Consider the following 20,924-nt stretch of genomic DNA (forward strand, 5'->3'; position numbering starts at 1 on the left):
GTGCCTTAAGGTAGGAGTGGGGATAGGGAGTCCGTGTCCCAACACAGGCCTTTGTTGAACTCCGGTTTTTTTTCTAGCGCCCCCCCCCCCCCAGCCTGGTGTTCTGCCAGAGTCCTTTTCCATACAGCACCCAAACCTCATGGTTCCTTGAACTGATTGCTGCTCCACTTGAGTCTACAAGGCCCTGCCTTATGAGGCTGCCTTTCCACCATTGATTGGCCTGTCCAAAGTATCTTCCAAATAGACACATTTGTTCCCTAAAGGAGGGTGTGCATTCACTGTAAACTTTAAGAACTATTCAGATTGCGGAATACCCTGCCAAGGATGTCCCTGGAACCCACGAATATGTTCCATTACAAAGCAAAAGGGAATTAAGTTTGCTAATCTGATGAATTTGAAACACGAAGATTATCCAAGATTACCTGGCTGTCTACAAATCCTTAAGTGGAAGAAGGCAGATGGGCTGGTGTGGAAGAGATGAAAGATTTGGGCAGTTACTTGGGAAGGGAAATGCCACAAGCCAGGGAACCGAGGTCTCCAGAAGCTGAGCAGCAATACTTTCTACCAGAGCAACCCAAAATGAACACAACCCTGCTGACACCTTGACTTAGTCTGGAGGGATTAGTGAGACTTATGACTCAAAGACCTCATGAAGCCACTGTGCTTGTGATCTGTTAAATGAGCCAGGAACAGACAGGCCTGATGTAGATCTTCCCTCATTTTTGCCTCATTTCCTAAAACTGCTGTGCTCTTCATCACCTGTCCTTCCCAGAGGACCTCACACCCATGGAGGCTGGATTTTGGAGACTGGCCTGTTGATTCGGTAATGGGTGGGGGAAACTGCTAACAGCAGTGCAGTCCAAGCCTCCGGTGTCATGTGTACCTACTGTGTGGTCAACGCAGATTAATGTAGGAGCAGCAGGGATTCGCTAGGCAGCCTCGAAGTAGAAGAAATGACTTACAGAGCATCATTTATGAATTTCCAGTTATTTCCATTTAATATAATAGTATATAAAAGAATTTCAGTGCAGGTAAGTTTTGTAAAATAAAGGCCACCTGGAAGCCTGAACAGTACCAGGGGAAGAGGTACTCTTCAGCATCCAATTTTTAGTTTTTGTTGCATTTTTTTTTGAGATGGGCTCATATATCCCAGACTGGCCTCAAACATATAATTGAGGATGACCTTGAGCTCTTGATCCTCCTGCTTCCACCTTCTAAGTCATGAGTATATGACTTGTACCAATACTTATGTGGTACTGAGGATCAAACCCAAGGCCTCATGCAGGATAGGCAAGCACTGTACCACTGAGTCACATCCTCATCGGCTGCTGGCTTTTATGAAGGTGATTTCCTCAACAGAAGTCCTTGGGGTAGAGTTTGTTATCACACTGGCCCCAAGTCAGCAGCCCTAGTCCTTCACTATTTAGTGAGAACACATGTATAAACTAACTTTTTTTACTTTTTTGAGGTTAGCTACGTATTGAGTAATCAGTTGTGTTTTGGAGTAAAGATAAAATGTAATCCAGTCTTAAAGCATAGATAGTTTGGGCTTTTTGAAGATGTGTTGCCCAGACTAGCCTCAGAACAATCTTCCTGCCTCGGTCTCCCAAGTAGCTAGGGGGACTAGTGTGCCATCAGGGCTAGCTGGCCTAGAGCACAGCTGATAACACAACTTGGATGCATTTTCATGGTCAGTAAGTTCCAGGTTGTGAATCAGCAGTCAGTGCCGATGTTACTTACCAATGAAAGTGCAGCTGGAAGCCATCCAGCAGCAAGTCAAGACCCAGCAATAGGAAGTGGAAGAAAAGCCACGCTGCTGAGAAGCGCAGCCAGTGTTAACAGTGTGATGAGTTTGCACGTGCTCTTCTGGAAGAAGAGCAGTCAGGAGCACAACTGGTCCTTCAGCTCGTTTGTTCAGTTCCAGGAAGGGCACTGCAGGGTCTCTATAGCCTGGGCTAGCTGGAAACTCAGGGCAGTTCACAAGCCCATTCTCTCAAAGTGCTGGGATCACCAGTGGGCATCCCCATGCAGGCTAGTTCCAGGACATTCACTGAAGCTACAGTGAGTCACAAATTTGACCTCACTTTCTCCTTTGGGCAACCACTGTATTCTAAGTCCAGATGTCTTGCTCTTCGTTGGGAAAGGAGTTAGCAGGGTGATCTGCCTTTTGTTAGTCCCTGAAGGTGGGAATTCCAGAAGAGTTCCTTGCTGCCCCCTTGCTAAACACCCTCTTGCTGGCTGAGAACCTGAAGGCTACTTGTACAAACAGTAAGATGCTGCTATTTGACCATGATTTGATTTTAATGCTCTGTCAATTCCCCCCTCGCTGTTAGAATAGCCAGGTTGGATGTCAAAGCTTAAACCAATCTGTACAAAAGTGAAAATAACAAAAACTCTTTAAGTTCTGGGAGTTCGCACAGTGGCAAAGTAGGTCTTCATGGGCATGGTACCCGAGTCCCTGGGCCCCTGGAGGACAAAGAGTCAGGTTCTGGTCTTCATGGGCATGGTACCTGAGTCCCTGGGCCCCTGGAGGACAGTTAGGTCCTGGTTTGCAAAGGGAGTCTCAGGGCCAGCTCTGTCAGATGATTCATGTTGGGTTGTTTGCTTTGCTTTTTGATGTACTCCAGAGTTTTCACCTAGAAGAAAAAGAGATCTTGTATCTGGCTCACATGGCCCTGTCCTGGGAACTGGTGCCTCCACTGAATTGGCCCTGATACGAATTGGCCCTGCATAGCTGAGAAAGGATGTCTTCTGAAGGATGACAGAAGAGGAAAAAAGTTAAGATTGTAATTTGTCCTTAAAACCACTCAGGAATCTGAGGGCACAGCTCAGCCATCAGAGTGCATGCATGCAAAAGTCCTAGGTTTGGTTCCCAGCACCACATAAACTGTGCTGCATTCTTATAATAGCACCCAGGAGGTCGAGGCAGGAAGTTCAGAAGTTCAAGGTCCTCCTTAGCTAGACAGCAAACTTGAGGACAGCTTGGGCTACATGAGACCCTGTCTCAAAAAGATCAGATTTGGGTGTGACCAGAAGTGGGTGACATTTTCATGCGTGTGGGGTTTTTACTGAGAGGGAGTGATCTGTAGTACTTTCTAGCACTAGGAAGCCATGCTGAAGAATTCGTGAGCCTGGTGCCTGTCTCCCGATGATGGCAGCTGGAGGTGCAGCTGACACTGTGTCAGAGCCAGCATGGCTCTGGCTGGTGAGGGCCCTGTGCTCACCATGGTCCTGGTGTCTCCACAGCCATGCCTCTGTGCCAGGTGCCACAGGTTGACAGAAAGCTGATTCAGCTTGTTGTTGCGAAGGTCCCCGTGAGCCAGGATGCTGTTGAAGAAGGAGAGTCCCAGCAAGCTCTGGCGTTTCAGGGCCTGGAAGAGAGAAGGAAGGTTATGACCCTGCCTTGGCACACAGAGTGACTTCAGGAGATGTCATGGGCAGGGTAGGCATGGGTCCAAATGCCAACTGTGCCATGCATTTCTGTTTAACCTCCAGAGCCACACTGCAACACATGGAGTAAGGGAGGATTAGACCGACCAGGAGCTCTGAGCTCTGCCTCATACCTGGCAGTCACTGTGATTATAAGAAACCCAGCAGTCACCAAATCAAGGAATGAAACCTAACAGCAGTGGGAAAGCCTTGCTTTCATGCAGGTACAAGTCAAAGCCAGAAGGCTTCCACTTGGCTCAGCTATGGCCTCAGACTTCGCAAAGCTCTGGCACTACTGCCGATCCTTACAGAGCTCCCAAAGCTTGGGGCCCATGCCTGGCTTTTATGAGAACCACCTGACTGAAGGGTGTGGCAGTGTATGTCTAATCTCGGCTAGCCGGAGGTAGTCACAGGAAGATCAGAAGTTCAAAGTCATCTTTGACTCCACAGAAAGGTCAAGACTAGCCTGGGCTACATGAGTCCCTGTCTCTAAAAATTCAAAAATGAAAAAGAACCACCTTACACCATGACATTGACCTTGCTCTGTTGGCTGGTCTGTGAGGTACCTCACCAGGAAAACATCTAACCACATATGACCAGCTTTGAATGGCAGAGGCAGGAGAAAATGAAAACTCCAGTCCAGAAAGCAGCAACAGCTGTGGCGAAAGGATACAATTTCTCCAGAGTAAACACCAAAGAGAAGGCCACATCAGCAGGTGAGCACCTGCTGTTTCAGGAAGCCCATGGGACCAGGAGGGGTCACCCAAAGCTGGGCATTGCCAAGCCAAGGCCCCTGGGGCCCCAGGGCCCTTGCCGGGTAGGCCTGGCAGCCCCACCAAACTATGCTGCCAGGAGCCATATGCACCCAGAATACTCCCAGCAGCTAAGAGGTATGGAGTCCTCAGATCATGACAGTGTCTCTGGCTCCATGCTTCATATAACTCCCCTGAGGAAAACTTTGCACCTTGTGGCAGGCATGTTTATAACTCAGGGTAGACAGTGTTCTAGAACTGTTTTCAATATACTAAAGCAGGTGCTGCTGAAAAGGAACATAGGAGGTAGAATTTAGGAGGAATCTGGGTAGGCCCAATCTAATGATGGAGCCCTTCAACACACAAAAGAGTCTCAGGCCAAAGGCAAAGCTGAGGACACAGCAATCAAGTGCTGACCTCACAACTTGAGCACCTCAGCACCCACAGAAAAAGATGTGTGTGGTGGCACATATATGTAATCCCATTGCAGGGCGAGTGGAGACAGGACCCTGAGCTCGTTTGGCTGGCCAGCCTCGCAGCATTGGTGAGCCCCAGGCCAGTGACGAGACCCTGCCTTTAAAAATACGGTAGACAGCTCCTGAAGAGTAACTCCCAGGGTTGATCTCTGGCTTCCACATGCATGCACCCACATGAGCAAGTGCCCACATGTACACACACATACAGAGGGAAAAAGAAAAGGAAGGCTAGGAAGAAAAGGTGGTCAGATCCAAAGCATAAGAACTTGACTTTCAAAATGGAGGAAGGGGCCAGGAGCCAAGGAAGGTAGGCAGCTCCCAGAAGTTGCCTCACTTGGTCAACAATGACGTCAGTCCTTCAACTCTACAGATATGGGTTCTTCTCAATGCCTCCCAGTAAAGTCCAGCCAGTCAACATCTTGACTTGGGCCTCATGAAACAGACACCACCAGCCCAGCCAGTACTGACTTCTGACCTGCCACACTACAGAACACAAATGGGTGTCTCTGAAGCTGAGCTGAGGCCCCTGGCTAATATGGCATTAGAGAGCGAATACACCCACTTTACAGACAAGGTACCGGAGCACAGGACCCAGCAGCAGGTTCAGAAGAAGTTGTGGGCCAGGATGCCCAACTCCAGAGCCCACATTCATGCCCATAGCTCGTTCCTGATGCTGGGCAGTGCTGTGCTCTGGAAGTAGCTGAAGCACCGTGAAGAGTGTGGCGGGGTGACTCTTGCTGCAGCCCAGGCTGGCAGGCACATGGAAAGCGGCAACACCACGGCAAGAAGAGCTGCTGCCACCTTCCCACATGACTCACTAGCTGGGGATCTGTGGTGTGCTCTGGTCTCAGGTGTGAGATGAGTCCAGTCTGCTTCCCTTTGACACCTGATGTCTGGGGCAATAGGACACCTGCTTTCTGCTTCATTAGAGAATTAAACTCGGGAAAATTCCACTTCAAATCTCAGCGACTCCTCTGAGAGAGGCCTTTTAAAAGCAGCCTCTAATTGGCTCTTTCTCCCTCACTGAACTCCCCAATAAGCATTTTACCCTAAAACACTCAATTTGGGTTTTCGGTGCCACAGCTCGTTAAAAATGACATCACTTGGGACGTGTCAGGGATGTGAAGGCATGCCGGCAGACAGGCAAAGACAGGAGAGAGAATGTATTCACAGGAAGCCAAATGGCCTCACACCTCCACCGCTCTCCACAGAGGTTTAAATAGAAAAAAGCCTTCCCTTCTTTTCCTCTGAGAACTGACACTTCCAGGAAGCTCTAAGGGCCTGGTATGGTTCCCAGCTCCCCACACCCAAACAATTTCTCTCAGCTCGTGACTAAAGCAGACCTGGCTCCTTCAGGTGGTCATACAGGACAACTCTGAAATGAGGGCTGTCCCCAACACAAGCAGATGTGACATCCGGAAACAGGATTGAGCAGGATGCTAACCCTCCACCTGCCACTCCTGTGCTGCAGGGGCCGGGCTTGGATTACGAGCTGCAGGACTGAAATGGGGGATTGTGACAGTGACGGACGTCAGGCTGTCACGTTCTGTGTCAGCTTGGTCCACCCATATTTTCCCCTCCTTCTTTCTCTTTAACCTCCCTCTTCTCCCCCCTCCCTTTCTCTCTTAGCCAGTTTCATGTGATTTAGGCTGTCCTCAAACTCCCTATGTAACCGAGGATGACCTTGACCTCTTGATCTTCCTGCCTCTACCTCCCAAGTGCTAGGATCACAGATGTGCAGACCACACTTAGTTTTATGCTGTGCTGGTGACTGAACCCAGGCCTTGTGCATGGTAGGCTGGTACACTTTCCAACTGGACTACATTTCCAGGCCACTGTTTGTTTTTGAGACAAGGTCTTGATACATAGCTTAGGCCTTGAACTGGTGGCCTTAAACCTCCTGAGTGCTGGAATTATAGTATATGCTACATGCCTTTTTGTTTTTGATATATAATAAAAAACAACAAAAACCTTCAGAAGTTAGAGACTAGTGGGTACCAGAGGCTGGAATAAGCTGAGATTTAGATGATTGGGAAGCACAGCCCAGGCAGAGAAAATAGCCAGGGACAAGGGTTTGAAGCTCTGGAAACCCATGACTCAGTAGGATTTGTTTCCCTTCCACAAGGGACCAGTGTCCCACCACCCTGCACTACTGCATCCGGAGCGTGTGGCAGGCGAGGCGGCCAGGCACCTACCTCATCCTTGGCCAGCGTCTTCAGGTGTTCCAGGATCTGAGCCATCACCGCCTCACACAGCTTGCTGTTCTCAGCCAGGAACTTGGAGTCTCCCCCATACAGGCTGTCATTGGAGTCCACTGAACAAACAAGAGCAGCATATCACATGGGACTGGCGGATGGCAGGAAGTCATGGCAGAGTGCATGGGAATGGCCAGGATGACCCACTGGCTTTGGGCTCACTAAGAAAACACTACCTGGGGACAGTCTGGGCCAGAGGCCAGCAGTATGGAACTCAACCCCAGCAGCCATGCCTGGAGAAAGGGACAGTAATAGTCACAGTGACCCCCAGAGCGGCTGCCAGATGCTGTGCCAAGTGTTCCCCTGCTATTGAAGAGTCCATATAACCAGCCGGGGAAAGAGGTGATAGGAGCATCTCCTTTAATGAGTAGGGAAACTGAGGCTCAGAAGTGGGCCCAGCCAGGATCCTAAACTGGATAGTCTGATTCGAAAGTCCAAGCTCTTATACACTACACCCTGCCTGCCTGCCCTGGGGCCCTCAAAATAGCTGTCATGTTCTGCAGTTCAGCTACTCTGGAAGCTTCCATGCTTGACAATGTCTTCTCCACCCCTGCTGCCTGAGCCAGGGTTTCACTATAGCTCAGGCTGACCCGGAAATCACTCTGTAACTCAGGCTGGCCTCAAACTCATGGCAATTCTCCTGCCTCCGTCTCCCAAATACTGTAACTTCAGGTGTGAGCCACTATCCCCAATTCTTTAAGAAAGTTTCTTATCAGAAAGTCCTCCAGTGTCTGCTTGGCCACTCCTGTGGCAACCACTACCTAGAGAAAGACTAGCCTAGCCAAAGATGGCCTGAGTACTGGCCCCTGCTCCCTCCCTCCTTCCCTCCCTCCTACCCACCCCGCCTTCATGCCACCCACCTTCAGAGGGCAGGGTCTCTGCTGGGTAAGGGCAACAACACACAGTCTGCACTTTGGATTTTTCACTTAGTGATAAACCTTGGCATAATCTGCATATCAGACCAGCTCTGTTGCTCTCTGATGGCTGACAGTATCCCGAGTGATAGCCCAGAACAGATTCACTTGGTCTCTACGGCCAACATTTGGTTGTTGGCTTTTTAATGTGTCTGCAGGGCTGGTGATGGAACCCAGGGCTCCTTGCATGCCCCGTGAGGCTCTAACACCAAGCAACACTCTCATCCACTTTGTGTATATGTAGATACATATGTGTGCATGTGCGTATGGAGACCAGAGATCAATCTTGGGCATTATTCCCCAGGAGCTGTCCATACGGCATGGTGCCACCCCCCTCCCCCTTTTTAAGACATCGTGGTGCTCACTAAACAGGTAAGGCTGGCTGGCCAGGGAGCCCCAGGGACCCACCTGCCAGCCTTCTCAGTATTGGGATTACAAGCATGCACCACCATGTCCAGCTTTATACATGGTGCTAATCTAACAGGTCCTCATGCTTGAGTGGCAACTGCTTTACTAACTACTCCATCTCTCCAGTCCCTCCTGCTTTCTTGTTGCCCAGCAACAGGCTCCACAAGTAATGAAACCACGGCATCTGCCTTTCAGACCTCATCCCTTCCCTTCCTGCGTACACAGGCCTCCACTCCCATTTTGTCCCCAAATCCTTTATTCTGCTGCTTCCATCCCCATGCCCAACACTGATGTGCCCATAGCCAGCTGCAAAGTCATCAGGCTCAACGCCTAGGTAATACTGAGCAGGGCCCAGTGTCAGGGAGAGGGAAGTGCGGAGGGACTCCCACTGCCTCTCATCTGGCTGCTCTGTATTCTGGGTCACTGTCCCGGGTGTGGGGCATCTGATAAATCAGGTGGCCATGCCCAGTCCTTAGAGGGTACAGAGTGCTAATCTGGTCTTGTGGTTTAGGGATGGTGGTAAGCTCCCAGCTTATCTACTGGGATGGAACTGTAGATACTGTCTGGTACCTTTTGTTACTGTCTCTAAGGAACACAGTTCAGAGGAGACAAGTGTTCATAAGAAACACAGACAGGTCTGTAGAAGTTATACAGGTGAGGGACAGATGATAGGAGGGCCCATGTGTAGATGGGGGAGGCAATGGTTGGTCCTGGTCTGGGCCAACAAGTTACTGGTGACTGCACAGAAACAATCCCCTGATGTAGCCTATAGAAATGGGAAGTGGTCAAGAGACACTTTCCAAGACCAAGGAAAGACAGGCCTTGAACTCTTAAGAAATAACCCTTCAAGCCAGATGTGGTGGTGTGGTGGCACATGCCTTTAATCCCAGCACTCAGGAGGCAGAGGCAGAAGATCTCAGGGAATTTGAAGCCAGGCTAGTCTACATAAACGAGATCCTGGTCAGCTAGTAACACAAACAAAAACATAAATGATTCTTCAGGAGGTGGGAAAATGGTTCAGTAAAGTGCTGGCTGTGCAAGTACCAGGACCATGTAAAAAAGACCAGGTATGCACCTGAAACTCTAGTGCAAGGGAGTAGGGCACAGAGACATTGGCTCACCAGAGCTTACTGGGCAGACAGCCTGGCCAATTGGTGTGTTTCAGGTTCAGTGAGAAACCCTGTCTCGAAAAATAAGGTGGAGAGCAACTGAGGAAGATACCTAATATCAATCTCTGTCCTCCACATGCGTATGGACATATACCTGTATGCATATGTGATTGCGTGCATGTGCGCGCACGTGCACACACACACAAAGAGTATACATAGTGGAGCCCCTCCTTACAGCAGGATCATGCAGCTACGTGCATTTCCTAATGTATAGATTTTCAGGAATTAATTTTTAATATATGTCATCATTTTATGTATTCCGTCACTTTATGTATTATATTTTATGTAATCTGATTTGACTCTTGGAGAATGGGCAAGTGTATGCATAATTAATAAGGTGATAAAACAAAAATTCAGGGATGCTTTACATTTATTTCTGGCTGCTACTTCAGGAACCATAGTCTCTTCCTAGCTTTTTGATTTTGAAAAAATGGCAATCCAAAACCCTTAGTGTGTGCAAAGTGCTGCTGGCCAGCTCTCTGCATATGAACTTAACTGTTTTTGATGAACTACTTGAAAGCAGGCTGCAGACATAATGCCTATAAATATGGAAAAATAAAACATCTTCTTGTTCCCTGGCTTCTCTGACCAAAGGTAATCTCCAGTTTGATCCTGAACCGCCCATTTAAGGAGACGTCTGGGATGATGCTCGCAGGCTATTTCTGGATAATGGCTGTGCTAACACTAGTTTGATAGTGAGTAGCCCTAGGCTAGAAGGGTCAGTACTGGGATTTCTTTTAAAAATTTCTATGTTTTTTATATTGTGTGGGTGGGTGTGGGCACACATGCCATAGTGTGGATGTGGAGGTCAGAGGACATCCTTGGGAACGGGCTCTCTCCTTCTACCTTTATATGAATTTCAGGGAGTGATCAAACTCAGGTCATCAGGCTTGCACAGCAAGTGCTTTCACCAGCTGAGCCATCCCACTGGCCTCTCTCGTTTTTAAGGCATGCAGGTGTCTGTGCAGGAGCATAGAGGCCAGAGGCCAGACTCAGAAGTCATCCTCAGGAATGCTATCCACCTCCTTTCAGACACAGTCTCTCATTGGCCAAGAGCTTACCAATTAGGCTAGTCTGGGCTGGCCAGAGAGCCCCAGGGATCCTCCTGTCTCTATCTCCCCATTGCTGGATTACAAATGTGCACCATCTCGCCCACATTTTTATGTGGGTTCTGAGGATGCAACTCAGGTCCTTAACTGACTAAACTGTCTCCCTAGCCCAGACCTGGGATGTGTGCAGTGGCTCTGGTTGCTGACTTAGAGCTGCTCTGTGCGATGTGGAGGATGACTGTTATTCTTGTTAGAAGAGAAAGGATGTGATACAGTCATGTGCCACCACCTAATTTTGCAAGGCACAAAACTGCAGCTGGTAAAGGAACTTCTCTACTTCTGAGGACCAGAATAGTTCCTCAGACTAGTATAAATTACTAGTCAAACCTCTGGGTTTGGGTTTATTCTTACTCAGATTAGCCTACCACTGGAGATGAGCAAAGAGGGCAGAGCAGGTGACTGACTGTCACACAGCATGAATGTGTGACACACACATATCACCTAGTATAGAACATGGTCCTCTAAGCTCATCAGATAAGCTGTGCCTGCTTTCAATAGACCATCACAACTGGGCCTGTGGACTGTTGTTCCTTCAGAGAAGGAAGGGGTTGGAAGGGTCACTGGACCCTCATTGGAGAGTCCAGTTTGTATGCAATTCTGTCCTAATTGCAAATGGCCTCAGGGTCTCAGAAGGTGCTAGAGCATACAGGCTGGGGAAGGTTGACTGAAGGGGATGCCATCTACATAGCTATGGGGAATCTAACATCAATGCTGGGTTAAGACTTTCCAGTGCAGCTGTTTTGGGGTCACCTAAGCTCCTGTAGGTAGCCCCTCACCTATTCTCTGTTAAGTAAGCCCAATAAACTCACTGGTTTGCCAGGGTGAGATCTGGTAGAATTGTGCTTTGGCTTGTTGTTGGAGCCATATAAAAGGGGTAGATGTTTAGGTTTCCCCAGGGAAAGAATTTTCACATCAGCAGCTACAGCATGAGGTCTGCTCTGCACAAGGCTCTGGTCTGGAAGCTGAGGATGGGTAGTGGTGGTAGAGTGGCTGGCATGCCCCACACCCAGAGACAAGCAACACAGGCCATGGAGGAGTGAGTGCTAAGTGCCTGGATGGGACAGTGCTGGGGTCATGGGATCCTAAAATGTGGGATGTATTTATTTACTTAGAATTTATTTATTTATTTATTTATGACAGGGTCTCGTGTAGTCCAGGCTGGCCTCAAACATATTATATACCAGAAGATGATCAGATGGACTTGTGGGATCAGTGAGGCTCTGGGAGCTGAATTCACCAGAGAAGGTAGAGAAAAGGAGTTGGGAGTGACACAGGGAGGCTATTAGCAAACCAGTACCACCAAGGATAAAACAGACAGTATCAGGTGGCGGAACAAGGCCCTCCTTCCTCCCAGCACCTGCACTGAGGGCTTTTGGGCCTCCACACCATCTGAAGCACAGGTCAGAGAACCGTAGGTCAAGCCCCACCTGGACTGGGGCGAGGTCAGGCCTGTGGTGACTGCTATGTTCATCTACTGTATTCAGCTACTATTCCAGGGGATTCTGTAGTATTTTCAGAAGGCTGGGCAGATGGTTCAGTGGTAGTCAGCTTGCCTAGCAAGCTGGGTTCCATCCCCAGACCACAAAAACAACAAAAACTGATCCTACAACCCTGAGGCCTCTCCTCCCTGCCCCAACCCTGGGCATGAGCTGGCGGTGGGGGGTGTCCTCCTAAGTTAGAGGGCAGAAAGTGACTCAGGAATCTGGATTTCCTGGGTAGAAATGTAGCTCAGTTAGTAGAGTGCCTGCCTAGCATGCAGGAAGCCCTAGGTTCAATTCTCAATGCCACATAAACCGGGCATGGTGGTACATGCCTGTAATCTCAGCAGATCAAGGGTGGCAGGCAGATCTCTGTCAGTTTGAGGCCAGCCTGGTCAACATAGTTCCAGGTTAGCCAGGGCTACGTGATGAGACCCTGCCACAGAAAAAAATAATGAGTTCAAGCTCATCCTCAGTTACATAATGAGTTTGAGGCCAGATTATATGAGATCCTGTCTCAGAAAAACAAATGTTGGGCCTGGAAGATGGTAAAGTGCTTGCCTCACAAGCATGAGAACCTGAGTTTGCATCCCAGCACCCATGGAAGACCTGGATATGACAGTGCATGCCTAGAACCCCAGCACTGCAGGGGTGAGGTGGGGGTGCAGAGACAGACGGATGACTCCTTGGAGCTCATTAGCCAAATTGGTGAGCTCCAGGTTCAATTAGAAATCCTATCTCAAAAAATTAGGTGGAGAGGCTAGAGCAATGGCCAAGTGGTTAAGAGTGCTTGCGCCTCTTCCAGAGGAACCAAGTTTGAGTTCCAGCACCCGTACTAGGCAGCTCATGACCACTTGTAACTCCAGCTCCAGGGGAGCGGAGGCCCTCTTCTGGCCTCCAAAGGTACATGCATGCATGTGGCATACAGACACATACCAATATACATAAATCTTAAAATAATGAAAATAAAATCTTGCAAAAAAGTAAGGTGGAGAGCAATTGAGGAACACACCCAACGTCAACCTTCCACATGCACACATGCACATACCCACGTGTGCACACTTTGGCTTCCATGAAATGGGAACATGCTGTGGCCCGTAGAGAGGCCACTGCTACCTTTGTCTATGTGGTAGAGATAGGTGTCCTGGCTCATGGCAGACAGCAGGTGTAAGACACAGGTGTAGATTCGGATTTTGTCATCACTATTATCCTCCCAGGTGTAATCCTGGATCACATTGAGAAGTTCTCGAACCAGATATAGGACACCATGTTCCGGATGATCCTGGAGAATGAAAACGGACAGATAAACCCAGATATGAAACAGAACAGTGGAAGCACCCACTGAACCAAAGCAGTCCCACCATTCAGCAGCTGTCCAGATTAAAGTGCCTGATGCCTCACAAAGGCTGGGTCGCTCATGAACCTGGGAAACAGCAGAGAAAAGGTGGCAAGGCTCAGCTCTCTCACTGCTCACTGACCAACACACCCCAGGCTGGGGCAGGAGCAACAGCTTCCCTTTGGGTCCAAAGAATGACAGGCAGTTACCTATTGGCTTAATGGATTGCTTTCAAACTTATTTTTCTGTGCATAGTGTTTTTTTTTTTTTTAAAAAAAGGCTGGGTGTGTTTGTCCAATTGCAAAAGGAAGACTGTGGGGAACCCTTTTGAGCTCACTGTCGCTGCATTGACTTTAATAAAGTCTCACTCCTCAGGACACACTGCAGCAGCAAGAGTTGAACTGGGCACCTTCTCCTGGGGGAGGGCAGACCCAGGACTACTCCAGGTCAGAACACAATGTATTTCTCACTGCTTTAAAAAGGGGGGGGGGTCATAATACAAAAAGCAGCTTCAATTCAGCTCCCCAAATGGCTCTCCTGTTGAAACTTCCCAGAGTCCCTCCTCACAAGAAAGAAATGCCCAGCTGGCCCCCAAAACTATCACCCATATCCCTACTCACTTGGTCCAGCCACACTTCTGCTCCTTGGGTCTGAGCAAGATACACTCAAGCAGGTCAAGTGAGGAAAGCTTAAAGGGGGACTATTTAGACAGCTGGGACCAACATGAAGTCAGGCAACGGGGGCACTGTTAACTATCATAGGCTGAAAGAACAAGGTGCAGGCAGGGCACTGCTGGAACCTAGAAGACCTAGAGCTACAAGGCCCCCAAGGATGAGATGCAGACTTGAATAGAGGGGCAAGACCACTGGCAAATTCTGGCCAGAAAGCATGTGGTAACAGGCACTGGGCATCACTCTCATGCACTCCAGGCTGCGGGGTTGTGTCTCCTGTTGGCTGAATGGGTTGGAAGCCGGAAAAAGACAGTCATCCAGAGGACCCTCATGCTGGAGCCCCTTTCCTTCTTCCCCACACTCCAATATTCCTGTCTTCATTTCTTCTGGTGTTGGGGACTGAACCCAGAGCCTTGTGCACGATAGGCACATGCTCTACCACAGAAGGACATTCCCAAGTCAAGATGGTCTCATTACACTGCGCAAGCTGGCCTTATTCTGTGATCCTCCTGCCCCAGCCTTCCAAGAACCTGTATTTAGAAGTCTGCCTTCAGGCCCAGCTTTCTGTCTTATTTTTGTCCAAACATATCTTACCACCTGAAGCCATCTTATTTATTGCTTTGGTGAACTGTCCAGTCACATTTTGTGGCCTACATGTCTCCTGAAAAAAGGAAGCTACTATATCTACTGCACCTGTATTTGCTGCACACTGCCCAGTCTGCCCACTTGCAGGCCAGATCCTGTGTGTGTGTGTGTGTGTGTGTGTGTGTGTGTGTGTGTGTGTCATGTGTGTGTGCATGCATGTGCTCATTCATGTCTATGCTTGAATAGGTAGATGCATGTCCATGTGCACATGCACGTGGAGGCCAGATGTTGAAACTGGGTGTCTTCACTTGCTCTCCATCTTATTTTCTGAGACAGGGTCTCTCTCTGAACCTGGAGCTCACCAACTGGGCTAGAATGACAGGCCAGCAAGCCCCAGAGACCCTCCTATCTCCAGTTCCCCAGTAGTGGGAGTACAGGTGTGTACCTTCACACTGGGCAATTCATGTAAGTGCTGGGGATCAGGACTTAGGTCCTCATGCTTGTGTGGCAAGCAGTTTACTCACTGAACCACGTCCCCAGCCCTAGGTATAACCCAGGCTGGCCTGGAACTTGTGATCCTCCTGCTTCTGCCTCTTCAGCATTTGCCACCACAACTGGCAGGACTCTGTGAATGGTACCTCTAGGAATACACATTGTTGTGCCCAACCATTTACCCCATCTTTGGTATTGTGCTGGGCACAAGGCAGACACCTGGTCAACCATGTTGAGTCAAATCACTGTCACTGACTACTTCCCATTTGCCAGATGCTAAGGCAGTTACAAAAAATGACATGAGAACAGCTGTACTAGCTCTTCAAGACACCATTATGAGCCCCATTCTACAGATATGAAGTGAGCCACAGAGTGGGTAGGTGGCCTCATACTGCCGGTGTACACAGGAGACCCAGGATTTGGGCCCCGCAGACATCCTCATCACAAATACTCTACTGACCCCCTCTCTTTGGATATGAACTGGACATGTCTGTGTACACAGGAGGAAGACATGTGCATTGAGTGGCTATTCTGAATGCAGGCATGGTGTGTCAAGTCCTGCAGCTGAGGAGGAGTGGTCTAGCAGATAGCAGTCTCCTCCAGGATGAATGTATGCTTGCACGCAGTGACAGTGTGAGACTGAGGATTAGGGCAGAGGGGCCCAAGATGTACACAGACCATTCACATCTATGGGGCTATTCCTACTGCACCAGTGAGAAAGAGAATGTGTGATGCTCAGACATCTGAACAACATGAGCTGCGTGCATTCGAACCACCCAAGCTGTGGTCGCTGCCAGCCAGTCAATCCCAGCAGTGCACCACTGCTTCCTCTGCTTGCAGCTGTTTCTAACTAGGCTATTTTGTACTACTATGTGAATTCGAAAATATATTTTTTATTTAAGGATCTGCCTTGGGAATAGATAACACTCCAAATGTTCCAGCAACTTCATTTTACCACAAGGTCAATGAACACACTTTCAGAGAGGTGGGACCAGGGACAATTCAGGGAAATGTTTGGCGTGAGCATGTCTGCAGGCTTTTGCTCAGAATCAAGGAGGTAATAAATTATTTCCACGGTGCTGTCTGTACAAGCATCCCATGAGCTATGTGTGCTGTGACTGAGACACTTTTTAAACTGTTTTTAGATGGTTCAATAGCTAAAGCCAGGCAGAGGTAGATTTTTTTTTTTTTTTTTTTTTTTTTTTGGAGACAGGGTCTCATGTATCCTAGGCTGACCTTGACCTGGCTAGACAGCTGAGAATGACTCTGAACTTCTGATCCACCTGCTTCTACTTCTGGAGTGCTGAGATTACATGCCTGCGCTACCACATCAGGTTTTCTTGGTGCTGGGGCTAGAACCCAGGGCTTTGTGCCTGACAAACAAGGACTGTACAAACCAGGACACCCCCAGCCTAGTATCCTTTTAAAACAAGTCCCACAATACATTAGTTTGAATGTGTTTAATATTAAACTAGTAATTTTGCTGTTTTGTTTTTGTGTGTGGTGTATGTGTTCATGTGTATACACAAGTATGTGTGAATGCGAGTGCATGTGGAAGCCAGAGGTCAGCATCAAATGACTCTCCACTTCATTTTTTTGAAACAACATCTGTCCCTGGACCTGGGTGAGCTCACCAGTTGGCTAGACTGGCTAGGCAGCAGGTTCTGGGAACCACCTCTCTCCCTCCTCCACCTTATTTGGTGTGTTCGTCACTTTTCTGTTGCTGTGATAGAAACAATGACCAAAACAACTTATAAAAGGAAGAATTTATTTGAGCTTACGGTTCCAGGGGAATTACACTCCATTTTGGCGGGGAGACATGGCGGTAGAGGTGGCTGGAGAAGAGGAGCGGAAGCTAAGCTCCACATCTTCCAGCAGGCACAGGAAGCAGGAGGGCGACTGGAGATCCCGCAAGGCTTAAGAACTCTGTAAGCCCACCCCCAGTGATGTGCTTCCTCCAGGATAGCCACACCTTCTAAAGCCTCCCAAAACAGTGCCACCATCTGGGGACAGACTGTCCAAACACTTGGAGCCTATGGGGAACATTTTCATTCAAACCACCACATTTGGTGAGAGGGTTTCATGGTCTTGAACTCCCAATAAAGCAGAGGATGACCCTGAACTCTTGAATTCTTGTCTCCATTTCCCACATGCTGGGGTTACAGACATGCACCACCACACCTGGTTTTATGCAGTACAGGTAGAGCTATGGTTCCCAGCCCACACGTGGGTTTTTAGTTTTTTAAATTATGTATGCAGCAGTGTGTGTGTGTATGGTACATGCATGTGAGTATGAGGGTATGCATGCTTGTGCATGTGCATGCAGAGGCTAGGGTAGGACAGGTGTCTTTCTCTATTGCTTGCTGCCTAATAAGGCCTTGAGCCAGGGCCTCTCAATGAACTGGAAATTGCCTGTTTTGACTGGGCTGGCAGGCCAGAGAGCTCTCAGGCAGATCCTGGGAGCAGGATCTTCAGGCAGGATCTGCCTGTCTCTACCTCACAGTCTGGGATTATAGACATGTGCATCCATGCCCGGCTTTCTATATGGGTGCTGGGGATTTGAGCTCAGGTCTTCATGTTTGCAGAAGTGCTACTACTACTGAGCCGTCTCCCTGGCCTGTGTTTTTTTTTGTTTGTTTGTTTGTTTTTTTTAAAGAAGAAAAAGGTCTTAGATTGAAATTATGCCCCAGTGGGAAAATCCCTGGTGCCCCTAGCTAGGCTCCATCCCTCAAGAGGTACCTGAAGTGACTCAGACCTCCTTCCACTGTCCCAACAAAGGCCTGACGTGGTCCCTCCACTTGAATGCACTCTGGGGTCTCTGGAATCGCCACTCCACACCACTCCCTGGGAGAAGGAGTGCCTGAGGAGTGACTGCTGGACTTCTCTGGAAGCTGGGATCGAGGCAGCAAAGATGAGTGAGGCACACAGCTATCCTGGCTTTCCATCCTAGAAGAATCACTTACTAGCCGGTGACCTTTTGCCTCTCTGTGCTTCTGCGTCCCCTTCTGTGCAATGTTTTGAGGGGTGTACAATTAATAGAACAGTAAGGGCTAGCAACAAAGGAGTCAGAACATCAGTGGGCTGGAAGAAGAGTAGGAAAGAACCGGCCCTGGGGTGGGAGACTGGGTCAGATCCCAGTGGATGGGGGGCTTCAGAGAAGCTGTCTGTGTCTCTTCATTTCTTTGGGCAGCCTTTGCACTGCACCCCATCCTACCTCTAGGCCTTTACCCACACTGTGCTTCCTGCCCTGAGGCCTTCTCCTCTCCCCCTTCCCCAGCACTAAGTGCTCATTTTCCTTCAGAACTCAGCTGAAAAGGCACCGTCTTGGGCGTGGCTTCACTGATCACCTGGGAACTCACTCAGCTCTAGCGCTGGTTATTCGGGTGGAACCTGGGCCATAACCACAAGGCCAATCAGCAGTTTCAGGAGTGCCCCTCTGTCCCCATGCCTGAAAGCACCGGAGTACCTAATACCCACGAATGAGGCTCTCAGATGTCTCCAGTTTTCATGGTATTTCATACAGCTGTAGCGGGGGGCATGCTGCCTCAGTTCCCAGAGCAACAGATACTTGTGGTCTGGAATGAAGGCTGCAGCTTAGCATGTAGACATCTTGCCATGTCTACAGATGTTTTTCATGAGGAGAAGACAAGAAAACACATTGTCCCACTACAGCCTCAGTGATCAGGGCCAGGAAACAGGATCCTAAAACTTCCAGTTCCTCCAAGTCCCAACGCAACCAATATGAGGCCTCTGAGACCATGACACTGAGGTTTTCGGGTCATTTCCACTTCATTCATCTGACCAAAGGTTGCTAAATGAAATGCATCTGTTCCTCTACATAGAAAGGACCCTTCTGTAGACAGTACTAAGGAGGCAAGCATAGGGAATAGCTTAGACACCTGGGACTCCGCTTGGCTTGTGCTACACACGCCCCTCTCCTAACAAGTACCTAGCAACCTACTGGCAACCTAGGATCCACACCTGCAGCGAGCTGCACATACATCCCACTCCAAAAATGTATTAAATAAATCTCCCTTAAAAACCATCAAAAACTCCCCTTTAGTGGACAGTTTCTATCTGGGTATGGAAGGATGGATGCAAATCCTCTATTTACCCTCTCATGCCTATGCATAATTGAGTGTGCATATGATTAAAATCAGATACAGCTGGGTATGGCAGTGCACACCTTTAGTTCCAGCACTTGGGAGGCAGAGGCAGGCAGATGTCTGTGAGGTCAGCCTCATCGATATAGTGAGTTCAGGCCAGCTGGGGCTACAAGGATATCTTGTTTCAAAATAAATAAATAATAAATAAATAAGGCAGGAAAGATGGCTCGGGGGTTAAAAGCACCAGCTGCTCTTGCAGAGGACCCAGGTTTGATTCCCAGCACCCACATAGTAGCTAACAACCATCAGTAACTCCAGCTTCAGGGATCCGATGCCCTCTCCTGATGTCTGCAGGCACTGCATGACATGGGTGTACTTACATGCATGTACTTACATACACATAAAATAAAAATAATAAAAATAGGCTTATATAATCCAAGTCTGTCAATTAAAACAGAGAACCATCCACTCTATACCCCTTAGCAACCAATTGCCTCTCTTGAACCCCATAAAAGAAAGCCTCGGATAATAATCAGGGCCCTTGAGTGACCTCAGTCCTGCAGCCTGCTGTAGCTACTGATGCCAATCTGACATCTGGGTATCTATCCAAAAGAATGCAGCTTCTGGAGGCAATATTAGCATGCCTGCATTTATGTCATCACTTTATAATAGTCAAGACGTAGAAACCACTTACTGCGTTTCCATAGACCAATGTATAAAGAAAAACTATACAGGTGGAATGCTAATTATCCTTAAACAATGAAGTCTAAAGTAGGTGACAAAATGGATGAACCTTGAGAAGGCCACATGAAACAGTCAAGCCAGAGGGGAATAAACAGTGCCTGAGCCCACTTACTGTCTAATTAATGGACTCCAGGAGTAAATGGTTGTTGTAGAAGTGAGCGAGAACAGGAGTCAGTGCCCAAGAGGCATAAAGTTTCAGTTAAGCAAACTTTGAAAAGCTCTAAAGATCTGCTGGACTCCACTGTATGCAAGGTCAACAATATTGCAGAGTCCATTTGAAAGCTTGGTGAAGAGTAGGGCTTATGTTACCTGTTGGTGACACAATGAAGTTTTAAAAAAAGCTGTGACAGACATTCACCCTTCCATCTCCCCCGCTGTCCCCTACTAGTTTGGGCCCTGCGCCATTCCTAGTCTTGGGGCCCCAGACACCTGGGGAACCAATACTGCTTCCTGATCCTTTTCAACCAGACCAACTTAGTGCCTTTCTCGGGCACCAGGAGCACCGCTTCTGGACCTGGCCCCGCCCTCACCTCTCTCTGCTTCCCGGGACCTGCATCACCGGCTAACTCTCCTAGCCTGCACTCCTATTCTCAGGCCTCTTGGAGTAAGTCTATAGCGCAGCCCTCCGCGCCTTGACTCCCTAAGCCACATTTAACCCTTCCATCTCCCCCGCTGTTCGCTACTCCGAGTTTGGGACCTGTGCCATCCCTAGACTTGGGGCCCCAGACACCAGGGGAACCAATACTGCTACCTGACCCTTCTCACCCAGACCAACTTAGTGCCTTTCTTGGGCCCCAGGGGAACCACTTCTGGACCTGGCCCTGCCCTCACCTCCCTCTACTTCCCTGGTCCTGCAACACCTGCCAGCCTCTTGCTGGGGCTGACAGCCTCTTTCTGGGGCTCCGAGGCTTACCTTTCCTCTCCTGATCCTTTGCATACAGTACAACCCAGCTACTCAATCCACTCCCTGGGAAATCTTGGGGCTTCTTCCCACCCCATC

General features: G+C 48.9%; 1 protein-coding gene across 3 annotated transcripts in view; it reads right to left on the reverse strand.

Annotated features, from left to right (window-relative positions):
* Vps35l (VPS35 endosomal protein sorting factor like) overlaps positions 1–20,924 on the reverse strand; it is a 126,849-nt gene that overhangs the window by 3,093 nt on the left and 102,832 nt on the right. For 2 of the 3 annotated variants that reach the window (XM_008843876.2, XM_029568689.1), the window contains exons 28-31: positions 13,107–13,272; positions 6,853–6,971; positions 3,225–3,371; positions 976–2,636 (exon numbers count right to left, since the gene is read on the reverse strand). In XM_008843876.2, coding sequence (XP_008842098.1) covers positions 2,538–2,636; positions 3,225–3,371; positions 6,853–6,971; positions 13,107–13,272 — 531 coding nt within the window. In that variant the 3' untranslated portion in view covers positions 976–2,537. Of the gene's footprint in view, positions 1–975; positions 2,637–3,224; positions 3,372–6,852; positions 6,972–13,106; positions 13,273–20,924 lie in introns of those variants that run through there. The other variant, XR_003851233.1, reaches the window with a different exon arrangement.

The sequence above is a fragment of the Nannospalax galili genome, unplaced genomic scaffold (assembly GCF_000622305.1).
Source record: "Nannospalax galili isolate Female #2095 unplaced genomic scaffold, S.galili_v1.0 scaffold381, whole genome shotgun sequence".
Taxonomy (NCBI): domain Eukaryota; kingdom Metazoa; phylum Chordata; class Mammalia; order Rodentia; family Spalacidae; genus Nannospalax; species Nannospalax galili.